The sequence below is a fragment of the Durio zibethinus genome, chromosome 14 (assembly GCF_047325235.1).
Source record: "Durio zibethinus cultivar Kanyao isolate XHJ-2024 chromosome 14, ASM4732523v1, whole genome shotgun sequence".
NCBI lineage: Eukaryota > Viridiplantae > Streptophyta > Magnoliopsida > Malvales > Malvaceae > Durio > Durio zibethinus.
The window spans coordinates 13,179,415-13,196,092 of NC_143175.1; the positions used below are offsets into that span (position 1 = coordinate 13,179,415).

At 34.0% G+C, this 16,678-nt stretch overlaps 1 protein-coding gene and 1 pseudogene across 1 annotated transcript; both read left to right on the plus strand.

Annotated features, from left to right (window-relative positions):
• Positions 1-3,912: 3,912 nt before the first annotated feature.
• On the plus strand, positions 3,913-8,809 carry ENGASE85A (Glycosyl hydrolase family 85). The gene is made up of 11 exons (XM_022888722.2): positions 3,913-4,496; positions 5,096-5,233; positions 5,444-5,553; positions 5,639-5,750; positions 5,833-5,940; positions 6,146-6,258; positions 6,963-7,044; positions 7,175-7,255; positions 7,369-7,424; positions 7,512-7,647; positions 7,856-8,809. The coding sequence occupies exons 1-11, from the start codon at positions 4,110-4,112 to the stop codon at positions 8,576-8,578; spliced, it is 2,046 nt and encodes a 681-aa protein (XP_022744457.1). The 5' UTR covers positions 3,913-4,109; the 3' UTR covers positions 8,579-8,809.
• A 982-nt stretch (positions 8,810-9,791) lies between these two features.
• LOC111294800 (L-type lectin-domain containing receptor kinase IX.1-like) lies at positions 9,792-12,121 on the plus strand (annotated as a pseudogene).
• The last annotated feature ends 4,557 nt before the right edge of the window (positions 12,122-16,678 follow it).

The following is a 16,678-nucleotide window of genomic DNA, read 5'->3' on the forward strand; positions in this document are numbered from 1 at the left end:
GAGCTTTTGTAATTGAAATCATTGCAACTGTGATGGATGGGTTCTTATTTGCCATACGTATATTCCTTTTGCATGCATTCTGTTATGTATAGCATTTCATTGGATGAGACGTTCTGGTTTAGTCTTATGTGCTTTTTCCCAAGCAACGTTTCATTAAGTTTAGATATGAAGGACATGATGGAAATGGATATTAAATATATTTTCATATCATTTTTATTTCACATTATCATACTACTAGTCTTAAAGTATTTATGAATTTGTGTATACGTATTCTATTAGTACGGTCATTCTAGGGGCTAATAAATGCTTGTTGTTATTCTGTTGTTACTGCTATTAAAGTATTCATAAGTCTACATACATGTATCCTATTGATATAATGCATTTTAAAGCTTATGATACTTTTTGGTTGAAAGAGTATACAAGTCCACACATTGGTACCATATCAGTACAATGTATTTTGGGACTTATAAATGCTCATTCGTTTATATGATGATTTGGGTGTATACTCATATTGATATTTTTTGTTTATGGCCATTCTATTAATTTGGATTCATGTTGAATGACTTGTGTAGTCCAAGTGGAAGATAGTTGTATTTATCTCATATTGGTGGACTAACAAAATTATTATATATCGGATTATATTAATTTATGTCAATTAATGAGTAATTACTCTGGTACCATATTATAATATATCTAAATAGTAGTATGATTATTCTTAAGTGTGATTTCGGTTTAATTTTATATTAAGACTCATAATAAGATAGGTCAAATTTGAAGGTCAAATTTGATTAAGATGTTAGGGAAGGTCTCCACCTTTATATAAACAAGACTAACCTATTGAATTTCATAACGTTTAGAGAAATAAAAAGCAGATATCTCTTTTTTGGCTTCGCAGGTCTCTGATCGGACTCCAAAGGCAGGCATCGGAAAGCTCAATAGGCCGACATCATTCTATGGATCTTGGATTAAGCGAGATTGAACTCTCACCCCCATTCATACCAATTTTAGTTTTTGTTAAAATGTATTAGTGATCCTGTAAACTTTTAAGCTGAATCCAACACATTTTTCAACTAGTCAAACAGAGGAAGTTGAAGAGTTATCTAAAGCAGGATTAAGGAATCCAGCGCGGGTTGAAGTTAGAGCTGAGATGAAGTCACTAAACAATTCAGCTTCATCAATTTGTTGCCTATCTACCCTGTTCTAGTCGCTAAGGATGGGTTGTTATTTAGGGATAAATATTGTGAGAAACATAGAGAAAAACCGAGAAGCCCAAGAAAGCCTCCAATCCTGCAATCCCTGTCACGAGGAAGAAAACAGCCAGACAGAGATGTGCTACCCAAACAATTGAAGATGATGAGGAGTTGACCCGGGAATACCGTCTATTGAAGCAACTGAAAAAGGGGGGCTATTGATGAGAGCAAATTTGCGAAGTTTAAAGGAACTGAAGCTATACTTTAAAACATGTGACGGTTTTGACTTTGCACTGTTTAGGTTTGAATACATAGGCCTGGGCTCCAAGTGTTTTTTTTTTTTTTTCCTAAAGGTTAGGAATGAATCTTAACTCGTTTTTCGGGAAGAGTTGGAACTCTCAACTGATATTGCTGGTGACAGCAACAGTTCTCGAACAATGACTGACTATTAAGCTTTAGGATTGAAGATTTCATCAATCATGCATATTGGCTTTCTTCAGTCAGTCATTAAGCATTATACTGTTGTAAGGAAGGGGCACCAACCTAAATCATAATATTTCTATATTTGATTTTAGTGTGTTAGCTATTAAAATAAATGCAATTTTGAACCGGGGATAATTCTTCTATTCAGACTTAGGTTCTGAAAATTGGGTCTTTAGAAGTTACATGGGAGTCATTCCTGCACATCGAGAACTTCCCATTTAATTTCTTCAAAGACTGAAGAAGATGATAATAGTAACAAGTAAATGTAAATGCATCGAGCAAAATCTCCTCTACTTTTGCCTACCAAAAATTACTGTTCTGCCGTGAATAAAACGGTTATCCAAGTCAGGTCTGCATAAATCTTTTCCACGAAGGTGCCTTTAACATCAATATGAAGCTACCGTTAATCAAGGATTGCTTGAGCATTGGATATCCCAACGACTAACATGCCATTGGCCGAAAGGAGGACAATTATTCCAATGAAGCAAATAAAAGCTCGACATATCTTATTCAAATCTATGTATATTTCATTGGAGACTGGAGAATGTCACAAAATTTTATTTAAATAATTAAGAAATAAAAAACTGACCTTGGCCTAAATCAATGGGATATTATATATTAAAATATCTAATTCAAAATGAAAACGAAAATTCTAAACACAAATATAATTGTAGATATTCAAAATAAAAAAAAAATTTAATAGTAACAGGTCTAAAGTTTAAATTCTAATTAATTAATTTTTTATTTTCAAATTACAATTTTTTTATATGAAGTCCATTGAAAAAAAAATGAGCTTTTAAAATATTTAAAAAGATATCAAATTTAGAATGTTGGAAAGAGCTTAGATTTAGGTAAATTTTAAAAATACAAAAAATTTATTTAATAAAAAAATTCTTAAATCAATACACTTCTGTATTTTAAAAATTCTTAAAGGATTTGAAAGTGTCAACTGTCTTGGATTTTGTTAGATTTTTTAACTGGGTTAAAAAATTTTTATCTTTGAAATAACCTATTGCTGATTGAGACTGTTACTATTTGTTATTTATAATTTTACTCATCCAACAAGCTTCTTTCTGCATTTCTATAATATTGTCAACATTTACTATTCATTTCAAAAAATACAAAAACGGGGATATGAAATATTCACACATCTTTATTGATGAGAAAAATGGGTTCCCTGGAAGAAACTTAAATAATTATAAAACTTAAAATACCGAGTTACTCTCTCGATTCTAATTTTTTTTGTTAATTTTTTTTTGACGTTTTAAATTATATATTTTTAAATATTTAAAATATTTATTTTTTTATATTTTAAAATTTTATTTTTTTATTTTTTTTATGTTAAAAATCCTAAAATTTTAATTTTAATATTAAATATACTAAACTAAAAAAATCTTCTTTAAATTTAATAAAAATTAATATAATTCAAATATTTTGAGAAAAAAATAAAAAAAGGGCAAGAAAGAAAAGGCATATATTTATCCATATTTAAAGGTGTAAATGATATATTAGTTTTCATAAATTATTGGAGTTCTATTCGAATAAAATTTAAATTCGACTCAATTATTATCAAGTCAAATTCGAGTTTGAGTAATTTAATTTATTGATCGAATTGAGTTCAAATATTTTTATACTCAACTTGAATTATTCACAAGCTTAATCGAATTTTTATATTTTAATATATTTTAATTATTTTAATTAATAAAATATCTTGAACTCAATTTTGAGATTGAATACAAATAATCAAATTTTTATCGAATATAAAAATCGAACTTATTTTTATATATTAATTAAATTTAATCAAGCGAACTTAAATAATTTAATTTTTATCTCGAGTCGAACTCGAATTAAAATAATAAAATTCAATCGAATTCAAAATAAATTTTGAACTTTAAATTTAAAGTCAAATTCAAACTCAAACTTAACTCAAATTTAATATTACATCAATTTAAATTTGATTGATTTCATTTCTATGCGAATCTTCGTAAAAAAAAAAAAAAATCATCTTCACGTTTACAAAATCCTTTTTCATTGGGTCAAGCTCCCTTTCATTATTTTTTTATCAATTATTATTTCATACAACTTTAATCATTGTTTATGAATACGACCTTTTAACAAATTTGGAGTGAGTTGTATGCATGTGAGCAATGGATAAAAAAATGGAGAAATCCTACCCTTTTCCCACGCGATTGACAATGTCCTAGACAGGACTAAAACGACCAAAAACTTGAAAATAGCTGACATTGAACAGCCGCTCCTACCTTCCAAGTAGCTTCCAATTTCTCTGACCAAAAACGATCAATCTCGTACTGCCAGTTTCTCCGTCCCTCTATGACCCGCTAAACTCTCCTATCTCTCTACAATTTCCTCAACCTAAGGCTCAAAATCATCAAAAAAAAAAAAAAAAGAGAAAAAGAAAAACTCCTCCCAAACACCATGTCCAACCAATACGACGATGAAAAATCCGATACCCCCCCACCCTTTGATCCATCAACGCCGTCCATTCCCATCTCCTACCCGATCAAGACCCTTGAAGACCTTGACTCTGGTTCTTACTTCACTTCTTTTCACTATCCTTTTAATAAATCCACTGTTCCTCTCCAACAACCCAATCCAGCTTTGGCTCAAAGGCCTAGGATGTTGGTTTGCCATGACATGCAAGGTGGTTACTTGGATGATAAGTGGGTCCAGGGCGGCGATAATTCCAGTGCTTATGCCATCTGGCACTGGTATTTGATCGATATTTTTGTTTATTTTTCCCATAATTTGGTCACCTTGCCTCCTCCTTGTTGGACCAATGCTGCTCATAGGCATGGAGTTAAGGTTAGTTAGCTAATACTATAGCATGCAAAACTTTTCTTTTTCTAATTGAAAAGCGGAGAATGATGATTTATTTTATATAAAAGTGTTTAATTTGGTTTATTTCAAGTAGAAAAATAGTCGCTTCAACTGAATCAACCGATAAAGCCAGGGGGGGTTTTCAATTTATGATTTTTCTTTAGATATATCATATATATAGATTGTTTGTATCGTTTAAGTCGAGAAATGGGTTTAGGTATAAATCATTTTCCTTTTTTAAAAATGATCAAACATCTTTACATTCATTGGGTTTTAAACAGAAAACTACTTAACTATAACTGTTCTTTTTTTGGAAAAAAAATTTTCTTATAATCTTTTCCTTTTTTTTGGCTCAGTGCTTTATGAACTACCAAAACGACCGTACATTTTTAATGATTTGATGAAAAACACAATCTTTTCTTTTTGCTAAATCAGAAACGGTTTCTGTTTCTTTTCGATTGTAGCTGGTGTATTATGTTAATCCAATGCGTGGCGAAAGTCTGTTTCGTTTTCTTTGGATTATGGTATGTTAGAGACTAAAGGAAGCTTAATATATGTTTTTTACCGTGGTTGTGAAATTTAAGGTATTGGGGACATTCATCACAGAATGGGATGAAGGGAAAGCAATTTGCAACAAACTGCTCTCAACAAAGGAGTCTGCTCATAATTATGCTGAACGCTTGGCAGACCTTGCGGTTGCTTTGGGCTTTGATGGATGGCTGGTATATGCTACTCATTACATATCAAGCTTTAATATGTTAAATTTTTTGGACAAGAAAAGATAACATGTAGAGAACGTGTGATGCCGTTTTGGAGGAAGAATGGCAATTACAAATATCAAATAAATGTTTTTCCTTCTGTTAATATAATGTATGTAAGTTCCATATTTGGCACCCCCTTTTCTACAATTAACTAGGAACGCTTACTTTCAGCTCAATATGGAAGTTCAACTGGATGTCGGGCAAATCCCTAATCTGAAAGAATTTGTTAGCCATTTAACTCAGACTATGCACTCCTCACTTCCTGGATCTTTGGTTATATGGTTTGTAAAAAGAAACCATACCTGAATTATGCACTATATTGAAGTGTATTAAATTCTTGTCTGATAAATGTTGTTCGTTACACAGGTATGATAGTGTTACAATTGGTGGAAATCTTAGTTGGCAAAATCAATTGAATGAAAAGAATAAACCTTTCTTTGATATTAGTGATGGAATCTTCGTTAACTATTCATGGGAGGTATTGCCTTTAAATTTATCGTCCATCTCAAACCTAAGTTCATCTTTTGTTGTATACATAAAAACTATCATGTACCTTGCAGGAGGACTATCCAAAGCTTTCAGCAACAGTCGCTGGTGATAGAAAGTTTGATGTCTACATGGGAATTGATGTATTTGGAAGGGGAACTTATGGTGGTGGGCAATGGACTGTATGTTTCTAACTAAATGAGCTCTTTGCTTGTTAGACATATACTGAACCTGAGAGTGAAATAATGATGAAAATCACCAGGAATGTATATACTTTCATAAATCCAAGCTGCAGTAGAAGATCAGACAATTACTATTGTTAGTTTCTTGTGTTAATTTTCCTTTGATTTTGACTGATTGAAACCATAACAATTCTTTCCATGACAGACAAACATTGCACTTGGTGCGATAAAGAAGGATAATGTTTCAGCTGCCCTATTTGCTCCTGGATGGGTTTATGAAACAAAACAACCCCCTGATTTTCAGACTGCTCAAAACCGGTAACGGACTTATTTCTTTGCCGATTACTGTTGTTATAGAGAGCTTATTTATTTTGGTTAGATGTCTGATCTTCCCTTTGTGTGATACTTTGATCCTATTCAGATTTCAGGTTGATTTTCCACTCCATGCATGAAATTAAAGTCAGTGACTGGTGATTAAAGAGTAGTATTTATATCTGAGTTACTGACATGTATGCAGTTTGATATGTTGCAATTACTACAAAATGCAGTTCTTTGCTTAGTGTCATTTATTACTTGCTTTATTGTCTTTGTGACATGGACCAGGCCGGTTCCTCTGCTTAGTGAAAAGGGAAAAGTAACCAGAATTACATACAGCTGGCTAATGCATTTTCTATCTAAAGAACAGTACTTTTGTTTGCAAAATTGCTTAAGTTAATTTTTTTCCTTTATTATTGTAGTGATAGATTCTTCAGGATTTTCTTCTTTGTACTTAAAATGTTATATGGATTTTGTGGAATCATTAACTTCCCTCCTATCACGTAAATTTCTTAATATTATGACTACTCTCTAATTTCAACTAATTTAGTCATTTACTCATCCTTTTAAGTCAATTCTTCTTGTTGCAATATGATATATTTGTATTTATAATTGTGCTTTGATCATATGATATCATAATTTTTACAATTCTTTCCTTATTTAAACCTTTTCAATGAGCTTCATTACAAACAATTTGGCTTTTGCAGTTGGTGGGCTCTTGTTGAGCAATCATGGGGAATTGTACAAAAGTATCCTCGAGTACTACCATTCTATTCAAATTTTGATCAGGTTGACGCTATCAAATTCTTTGTTCTTTTCTTATGCGTTTTCAAAATTAGAGGGCATGTAAAAGTTACTGCAAAATAATCAATTCATTAGCTAACCGGATTCCTTGGGCACATATGCATCTATTGTTCAGGGCCATGGTAATCATATTTCCATCGATGGAGCCCAAGTATTAAGCACTCAATGGAATAACATTTCTTCACAAACCTTTCAGGCAGGGACTACATGGATATATTTTGTTTCTTTCACTTGTCGGTTTTACTTAATGTTGCTTATTTCTAGAGGAAAATTTAAATGCTTCCATGTTATTTTACCTTCTTGTTTCAGCCTTTCCTTGAGTATGCTGATGGTCCTACTTCAAATAATATTGAAGTCCATGTTAAGTAAGTTTGCATGAGTCATTGTACTTGATATGTTTCAGTCATATGTATAATGTTCACAGGTCTAAGAATTGGTTGCTAAAATGGCAGCTTTAAGGAAGCATCTTTTAGCGGAGGAGGAAACCTCACATTTAAAGGAACTCTTGAAGCCGATGCTTATGTCTCTACCAGACTCTTTTTAGGAGAGCTTCTTATGGGTGGCTTACCCGTTCATTTCACATATTCTGTAAGCTATCTCGACTAAGTGTCTTCTATTGCAACCAAATATTCCCAAAATTTAATATTGTTGAGTCCAGATGGGATTTGGAAATCAAACCATGGGACATTTTGCACTTTCAATGAGAATGTGAGCGCTAACAGTAGCATGTGATATATTTCAATCTATTTTTCTTTCAGTATTAGCTGGTTTATCTGAATGCCACAACTTGCTGCAGGTAAAATCAGAAGGTAACTCTCGAGTGGGCCTTTCTCTTGAATTCTCTTCTGAAATGAAAGGGAAAAAGAGGTTGCTTCTTGCATCCCATGAAATGAACAAATTCTCAAGCAAATTTAGTGAAGTGATTGTGCCACGTCAACTTACAAAACAGGAGGTGGCTCCAGGATGGGTTATACTGGAGAGTAGCATTGCAATGAACGGATACACATTAACAGAAATTCATGCGGTATGCTACAGGCAACAGCCTGAAAATAGTGTACTTAGATCAGCAGCTAGATCAAATAACCAGGATCCAGCGGAATATTTTGCCGTGCTTGGCCATATTAGAATTTCAACTGCTGACCAGAATACAGAATTTCCTCCATCAACTTCCTGGATCGTTGAGGGTCAAGATGTTGAATGGGGAGGTTCTCAAGGTTCCCAAACCCTTAGTCTTAAGCTCAGCTGGAAACTGAAAGATGGAAAGAATTCTCTTTTCCCAGGTTACAATATCTACGTTGAGAAACTAACTAAACAATGGGTCAGAGCTCTAGGAAGAAGGCTAGAAGGCGTACGGGATTACATTGGAGTGGCACACGTAGAAGCCTTCTATTTATCTGGCCTTGTCATCCCTTCTGGCACTTCTAGCCTCAAATTTATTATTCAAGTGTGTGATGGTAATGGTACTAGCCAAAAGCTTGATGATGCTCCATTTTTTCAACTCAATGTTGAAGGTCAATGAACATTATTGCTTTCGTCGCTTTGCATTAGTTCTGGGCAAGAAAAACATTGGTCGCTAGGAAATGGAAGCTACTGTATCATGACAATAAACTGGAAATAAACTGTCAACACTATTAAATTTGAACCTTTACATGCCAGTATTGACTTATGGCGATTAAAATGTCTCCTATATGACATTATTAGACTGTTCGGGCTGTTTGGTTGCATTGCAAGGATCTTGTCGTTTTGTTTGCATTTATATCTTCTTTACTTGATTAGTTTCTACCTAGTAAGTGGTTATGTTGCTTCCCAGTTGACGAATTCCATTTATAAAAAGAGGCTCCGCTAAAATGAATCATTGTTTATACACCAGAGGAAGATAGCGTCTCATTTAACATGTTAAAGATTTCATGAGAAAAAAGATATAAACTAAAAATGGAATATTCTATCTAGTTCTTCTTAAGGCCAAAATATCAGCTGAATTCTTAATTTATTTTTAAATTTATCTGTATAGATGTATCCAAAAAAAATTTTTATATTTTGGATTTATTGATCGGTCGATCTTAAGATAAATATCTGAGTTTAAGACAATTTTTTGAGTCTTGGATCAACTTCGATTTACATTAAATTATTAATAAAAATATTTTTAATTAAATTTTAATTTAAAAATATTAATATTTTAATTTTTAATTTTGAATATTTAGAGTCCAACGAGTCAAGTCAGACCTAGGGTAAAACCTTTAGAAAAGTTGATCCAGTTTCATTCGACTCAGTCCGGTCATGATTAAGTACTTTATCTACTTAAAAAATATTTATAAAGTTCTTATTCATCGAACACTTTTCTTTAAGAAATATAAAATATGTGAAATATTTTGTTTTTAGAAAGGTTGATAAGGAAAAACAAAAATAGAATAACTTTTTTTTTTTTTCTGAAGGGAATGATAGATTCTTTTTAATACTAAAATACTATACTTTAGAGACCACTGTACGAAATAAGTACGCGTAAAATTTTGTCAAAAATGGCGGTGGGGTGATCGAATTGACCTCGCCCTTGAAATATCTCCTCTCCGGGAAAACAAATCGGTGGTTTCGACCAGCTTGTTCCCTTGTGGGGTTCAACTTATCTCTACGTCTTTGAAAGGTGCAAATACGAACTGATAACCACCAAGTTGTTAGCTACTTGAATTAATCAAAGTAATCCAAAAATTTTTTAATTAATCACCAATTTTCTCCTTTGAGCCAATATGATGAGCTTGTTTGAGATTTCACTAGCCCTTTGCTTTCTAGTCATAGCTCTGGACGTGTTTCGAGTTGGTTTCCAAGATTTACCCCAAGACTACCTAGACACTCACAACGCTGCTCGTCAAGAGGTCGGTGTTCCGCCCCTGACTTGGGACAATGTGTTGGAGGCCTATGCACTGAATTACTCTCAACGAAGGATTGATAATTGCATTCCGGTGCGTATGTCACGGATTTAAGGAAGAATTTCGAATCTCACATCGAACATAATAGAAAGATCATTGGGATATAAAAGGGTTCATATTATTTTTGCTTTGTGAATTATCTTTTGTAAGATAAAATCGTGAGGTTAGAGGATCAAAATCAATATATCTTATAACGGTGTGAACCATGACGGTTAAGTTGATCTGAAATGCCGAAAGAATAAATGTTCGGGTCTCGAAGTCGCGCGAGTTCGGAGCTTAAGTGTCGACTCATGACAAGTGATATTAAAGTCAGTCCTAAATCGTTCACTGTTAAGCTGATCTGAAACGCAAGAAGGGTGAATATTCGGGTCCCGAAATCGCGCGGATTCGGAGCTTAAGTGTCAACCCATGACAAGTGGTATCCAAACCAGCCATAAACCGTTCGATCCATGTCAAACATCTCGAGAGAGATAAAGACATAACGAGATTGGGTGCGAGAGAATGTCACGAATTTAAGGAAGAATCTTGAATCTTACGTATCACGAGGTTGGATGGGTGCGAAAGAATATCACAAACTTAAAAAAGAGTAATGAATGTCCAGATTTTAAAGTCGCACGGATTCGAAGCAAGTCTCGACCTGTGATATGTGCAATAAGCCCTTCGGGTCTGAATCTTGCTTGGAGCAGCACTGTTCTTTCAGGGACTGGTGCTGTGAAACTTTGGAGTGATGAAAAGATGGATTACGACTTGGAATCTGGTTTTGTGCTTTAGGCCGCGTTTGCAACCATTGCACTCAGGTGATTTGGATTAATTCAACTCAACTTGGATGTGCTAAAGTTAGATGCAATAATAATGGAACTTTCATTGCTTGTTACTATTACCCTCCTGGTAAGATTCCTGGGAAGTGTCCAACTGATGGGATTGAATCCCTTTCGGGAGCAGTCACTCCCAGCCCTCATAATCAATCCCCTGATATTTTTCCTCCGAAAAACAGGACAGGGTTAGTGATTGGGTTGAGTATAGTAGGAGCATCTGCATTGACTTTTGGCCTAGGTCTCGTGACTTGGTTCATTTCAAGACGAAAAAGGAAGACAGAAAATGAATTTGACGATTATGTTTTTGATATGTACTTTGGCGATGAATTTGGGAATGGAATGGGACCAAGGAAGTTTTCATTGAATGTATTGGCTAAAGTGACTAGTAACTTCAACACTGAAAACAAGTCGGGAGACGGAGGGTTTGGCACGGTTTTTAGAGGATACCTGAGGGACTTGGATACCTTTACTGCTGTTAAAAGGGTTTCAAGGGCATCTAAGCAAGGGATTAAGGAATACTCATCTAGGGTGAAGATAATTAGCCGATTGAGGCATAAGACTTTTGGTGAAACTCATTGGTTGGTGCCATGAAAGAGGGGAACTCATGCTAGTTTATGAGTTCAAGGCTAATGGCAGTCTAGATTCCCATCTTTTCAAAAGAAATAACCTATTGACTTGGGAAGTGAGATATAAAATTCTACAAGACTTGGCATCAGCATTTCTACATTTACTTTAAGAAGGAGATTGCTGTGTGCTTACACAGGGATATCAAAACTAACAACATTATGTTGGATTCTAGCTTCAATGCTAAACTTGGTGATTTCGGATTAGCCAGGCTAGTTGATCATACAAAAGGGTTAAAAAGTACTCTTTTGGCAGGAACTGTGGGCTACATGGCTCCCGAATGTCTGTCTTCAGGGAAGGCTAGCAAGGAATCAGATGTCTATAGTTTTGGAGTTGGGGCATTGGAAATTGCATGTGGTAGAAGGTCAGTTGAACCCAAATTTGAGGAGTCTGAGACTTTATTAATACGTTGGGTGTGGAAATCGTATGGAAATGAAAGGATTCTTGATGTAGCAGACAAGAAATTGGGTAACGCCTTCGACCCTAAACAGAAGGACTGTCTAGTAATTGTCGGACTGTGGTGCGCCCATCCAAGTCACGATCTAAGACCATCAATAAGGCAAGTTATTCAAGTTCTTCATTTTTAGGCACCATTGCTAAATCTTCCAGGTAACATGCCTATTTCCAATTATAATGTAACTACTGCTGGAATTGGATCACCCGAGCCATATATCTAATGTGATTCTCACTATCCCTCGTTAGATTTATCTGGTAGCTTTTCTATCAAATTTACATGTCACAAATTATTTTCCCTTTCTAAGAGAGTTTGTGGCAAATTTTTATGCAATAATATTGGTGTATAGATTGACTCTTCCTGATCTCTTCTCAAAAAAATGTGTCCTTTGTGAATCAATATTTTTGGTTAGCTTCAATTGACAGAGGCTTAACAGGTTAATTGTGGCGGTTGTAGGGTAAAATCTATTCCTTTATATAACATTTTTTGCCAAGCTGAATGGTTCAAAGCTTGAGCCTGGCTCAGCTAGCTTCAATTGACAGAGGCCATATTCAGTATGCATTTTAAAAGGTTAAGTTTTAGGTTAGTGTAGTAGACAAATATTTCAATTAGATCATTTGGCAGTTTTTGTGTACATTATTTGGACAGATTATTTGTGTTCCTCGCAACTTAATTCAGATCTTTTTGGTCAGGAAATTTGTAAGGCTTGATCGTTAATAAGAATGTACTAATAACAGAAAAATTAGTACACAGAATTGAAGAAGAAAGAAAAATAAGAATTGGGCCAAAAATGTTTATTGAGGACCAAGCTTATCGAAGTTGAGCTACGGATTTATAAGAAAGGCCTCATCAAGCCCAATATTAGCGAAACTAAGCCCAGTAGTTAGAATTTTGGGTGTTCTTCGCTATTAGCCGCTAAACAATCATAACCTCAACGCAATAGCCAGTGTAGCTGGACCTTACCAGCACGGTGCATCTTGATATGGCCCAGATTCAGCCCAAATTGAAAGAGAGGCCGATGAGTAAAAGCAATCATATCGACTTTTATGGGGTCGCTATTGGATAAAGGATCCAATTATGGAACTGGAGCGTTAGTTAAGAAATTGTACATCTATAAAATGAGAAGAAATCGGGGGTCGGAATCACTGAACATTATGGCTTGCATTGCCTTGGACAAGAGCATGTATAAATGAGAAAAAATTGGAGAATCTTGGTCGCCGGGCCTTGGCCAATGAATTTCTTCAACACAGTCGTGATATTAGAGCAGGCAGTCCATTGCATAATTTTTTTGGTCGAAGTCCATTGCATATTTTGAAACTTGATAGCTGGGAAATCGCGAGTGATGAACCATAATCTTTGGCAGGAATTAAAAGTCCCAAACTTCCAATGTTCATCATAAGGGAATTAATGGTGAGAAGTTCAAATGAACCACATGCATTGCAAGTTTCCCTTTTGGTCCAAATCGTCTTCAGACAATACCGTTTTGAGTGAATACCAACAAGCCAGAATTTCCTGGTTGTTGATTTCTGTGTAGAAGCTGGCTAACTCCTAGTTATGGTAATAGCAGTAGCCGCCAGCTAGTTTGATAATGTTGGCGGAGACATAGTCTCATGAAAAAGAATCACTCCTTTTGAGATTCTTATATAGAACAAGCCAATGCAAGATTAGATCCAGTTGAGCTAAGTAATGAGTAATGGGGGCAAAGTTCTCTAATTGGACTGACTAGTGACTAGTGCACTTGATGAAAGGTCGTTTTAAATTGTAAAATGCAGCAATTTGCTTTTCTAAATCGTACATCCATTTAGATTAACTACAAAGAGAATTAATTCTGTACTCAACCTTTGTCTCGAATACTACTTCTCATCTTTCCATGAAGACGATTAAGACTGTACTTTTTTATCCCGGCCAAAGACTCAATTCCTCGATGAATTTCAATGCACTGGCCTAGACATTCCTTTTGGTACTTCAAGTCTCGAAATTCATTGTTGAAGTTTGTGGTGCTGAAGGTGCTTGCCAGAAGCTAAATGATCCATTTATAACTTTTCTTCAGCTAGACTTGGATGTTCAAGTAAAAAAAATTCGTTTTCTTCAAATCGTCGATGAAGTTTTTAAACTCTCTAATTCTTCTTAACTCATTGGTGGAATTAGATATATTATGATTAAGATAATTTTCCCAAATAAAATGTTATTTTACTGAATCTATTTGTCCATCTATGCTTTCAAGTTATTTTATTTGGGTTATTAATCATGAAATAAAATGCCAATAATAGAATAAAAAACCTTTAACACAATTGGAAAACTTGTTTAATGGAACCCTGTAGCAGAACCAAGTAAAACGTGAAAGCAATGTTTGTGATTCTGCTCACCTACCGACATACATCACCTAAAAATTCAGCATTATTTCCTGCAGAAATGATCATAGTTAAAGAAGTTAAATTGCTAAGGCAGGTTTCCCTGTGGAAAATCACACCATAAAAATTGTGGTATTCCTGATCTCCATTTATCCTGGAAACATTTTATCATAAAATTAACTATGGGATTATGAATTAGTCTAGTGGCATTGAAAAAACAATATTACAACAATAACATTTTCAATTGCTTTTATAGAAACTTGTTTGCATTTTCTGTCCAGTTCGATTTCAATCATGAAGGTGATTCTAAGTGCTTGGTGTGCAAGAAGTAGATGTATATCTTTGTGGAAGTTATTGTCACTTTATGTAGGCTCAACCTGGCAGGCAATTAGGCCAGCTAGGAATTTGGAAGATTTGTCTCATGATCTGTTCTCTTAAAGTGTCCAAATCCTTCCTCTTCCTTGCTGTGGAATGTAACAACAAAAAACCTAAGGAAATTACTTGATTTCACCTATGGATGGAAGAATGAAGTATACCCTTTCTACCTTTTCTTTTTCCCGAGGCAAAGAGAAAATAGGTAAAACATGAGTAAACATCTGATTGATCATGGTGATCAGAACATAAATTGAAGTCAAAGTAGGAATACCAAATCAGTTAATTGACAATGGTGAATCAATTGAGCCTTCTTTAATTAAGTACAGCTGACAAATTGGAAGAGAATATATAGTAATATCATCAGGAGTGATTTGTTTCCATCTTCAACATATATTAGGCAAAATTGTAATACTTTCAAAATATATAATGTCCGAACATTTGATTTAATGATTAATATATACATATAAAGATTTGAATTTTACTTTTTCCTGATAAAAAAATCAATTAATATAAAATACACTCCATGACAAAAGCCATAACCCGTAAACCTGATTCCATGACTGTTGAGTTCGAAAGCCTGCTGCCATTTCATAATCATTTAATCATTATATTTTTTAAAACTGAGATGAATGGTCCAAGCTAGAAATATATCAATACCCACATCGATCTTTCACCGAGAAACAGGTTGATTTCATCAGTTATTGGAAAATGTTTGTCTTCCATTCTGAACATGGAATTCATTAAATTAGATAAACCGGCCATAGAATATTTTTGAACAGTCAGGGTGTTGATTGACTCCCATCTCAATCACTTTGGCATTTTGTGTATTGAAGCAAAGTGCCAGAAAAATATATTCTAATTCGATGACTTGGACAAGAGAAAGAGAGGGGGAAAAGAGAGAAAGAAAGACGATCATACAACTGAAAAGAAGGAATGTAATTTGAAAATGAAACCACCTTTCTTTGGAAGTATTATCCTCGAGCCCTCAAAAGATACTACAAGGTTCTTCCCCACTATCTTATCTTTGTCCCCTCAAACAAGTGGAGATCGAGGTTGATCGATCAAAAGTGAGTTATCTTTGTCTTCTTATATCATTCTTATGATTATTTTTTTTTTCTTTCTTATTTTCAATTTAGAATTTGACTCTCCTTAGCCAGAAAATCCCATAGAATAGAGAAGCTTCATGTATTAAGCCAAATTCAATCAAATTTACAGCTAAAATCATCTATAAAATCCCATAGGTTGTCATTTTCAATGATCAAATTTCTTCATATCGCCGCCGCATGACCTTGCTTTTTTTATCATTATTTCTTGTAATTTGGTTTAGCCACCTGCTTGCACATGCATATCTATTACTCTATAAAAAATCATAATCATATATAATTAATTAGATTTTTGCTTATGATTTTGTTCGCCTTTTTCTTAATTCAAAACCTAGCAAGTTTTGGTGTGATCTAAAGATTACCATTACCTTCATAGGAGAATGATGTGTGCTGATCTTCAGGTACCTCTTCCCTTCTTTCTTCGGGGCCCAATAAAATGATAACCCCTTTTTTTTTTTTTCACATCTTTAGTTACTTTATAAAAGTTAAAGTTTTAATTAAAGACTGATGTGGGTACAATTTCATTTAAAGCTGAAATTAAAATACATCTCCACATTTTTCATATTGTTTCTGACATTCTAAATAATTTTATTAAAAATGAAACTTGGTTTTATTTTTTTCATGTTTATAGTCTTTGTTTCTCAAAGAACACACTCTGTTATCGATTAATAAAATTATTAATCGTACAGCTCCATAACTGGCAGAAAAGGGTTAACATAAGCTGGATATTTGATAAGGATTAGTGGAAAAAAAAAAAACAACTTGGCAAATGTTGACTTGGGAAATGTTTTCACATTAAATAAAGCAAGTGAGGAATCTTAAGTCCGTCGTTGTTGGATTTGTCTTTTCTTCATCGTCTAAAAATATTTAGATATACGAGAAAGATGGATTTTACAAAATGGATCATCATTATTATTATTATTATTATTATTTTAGAAACGAACTTGCCATGAAGTGAAGATTGAGGAGCTTTTCC

Excerpts from the sequence above, each read along its gene's own strand:
- ENGASE85A (XM_022888722.2), top strand. The coding sequence starts at position 4,110 with ATGTCCAACCAATACGACGATGAAAAATCCGATACCCCCCCACCCTTT. Across the intron at positions 4,497-5,095 it reads CTCATAGGCATGGAGTTAAG|GTATTGGGGACATTCATCAC; the intron begins GTTAGTTAGCTA and ends GTGAAATTTAAG. Across the intron at positions 5,941-6,145 it reads ATGGTGGTGGGCAATGGACT|ACAAACATTGCACTTGGTGC; the intron begins GTATGTTTCTAA and ends TTTCCATGACAG.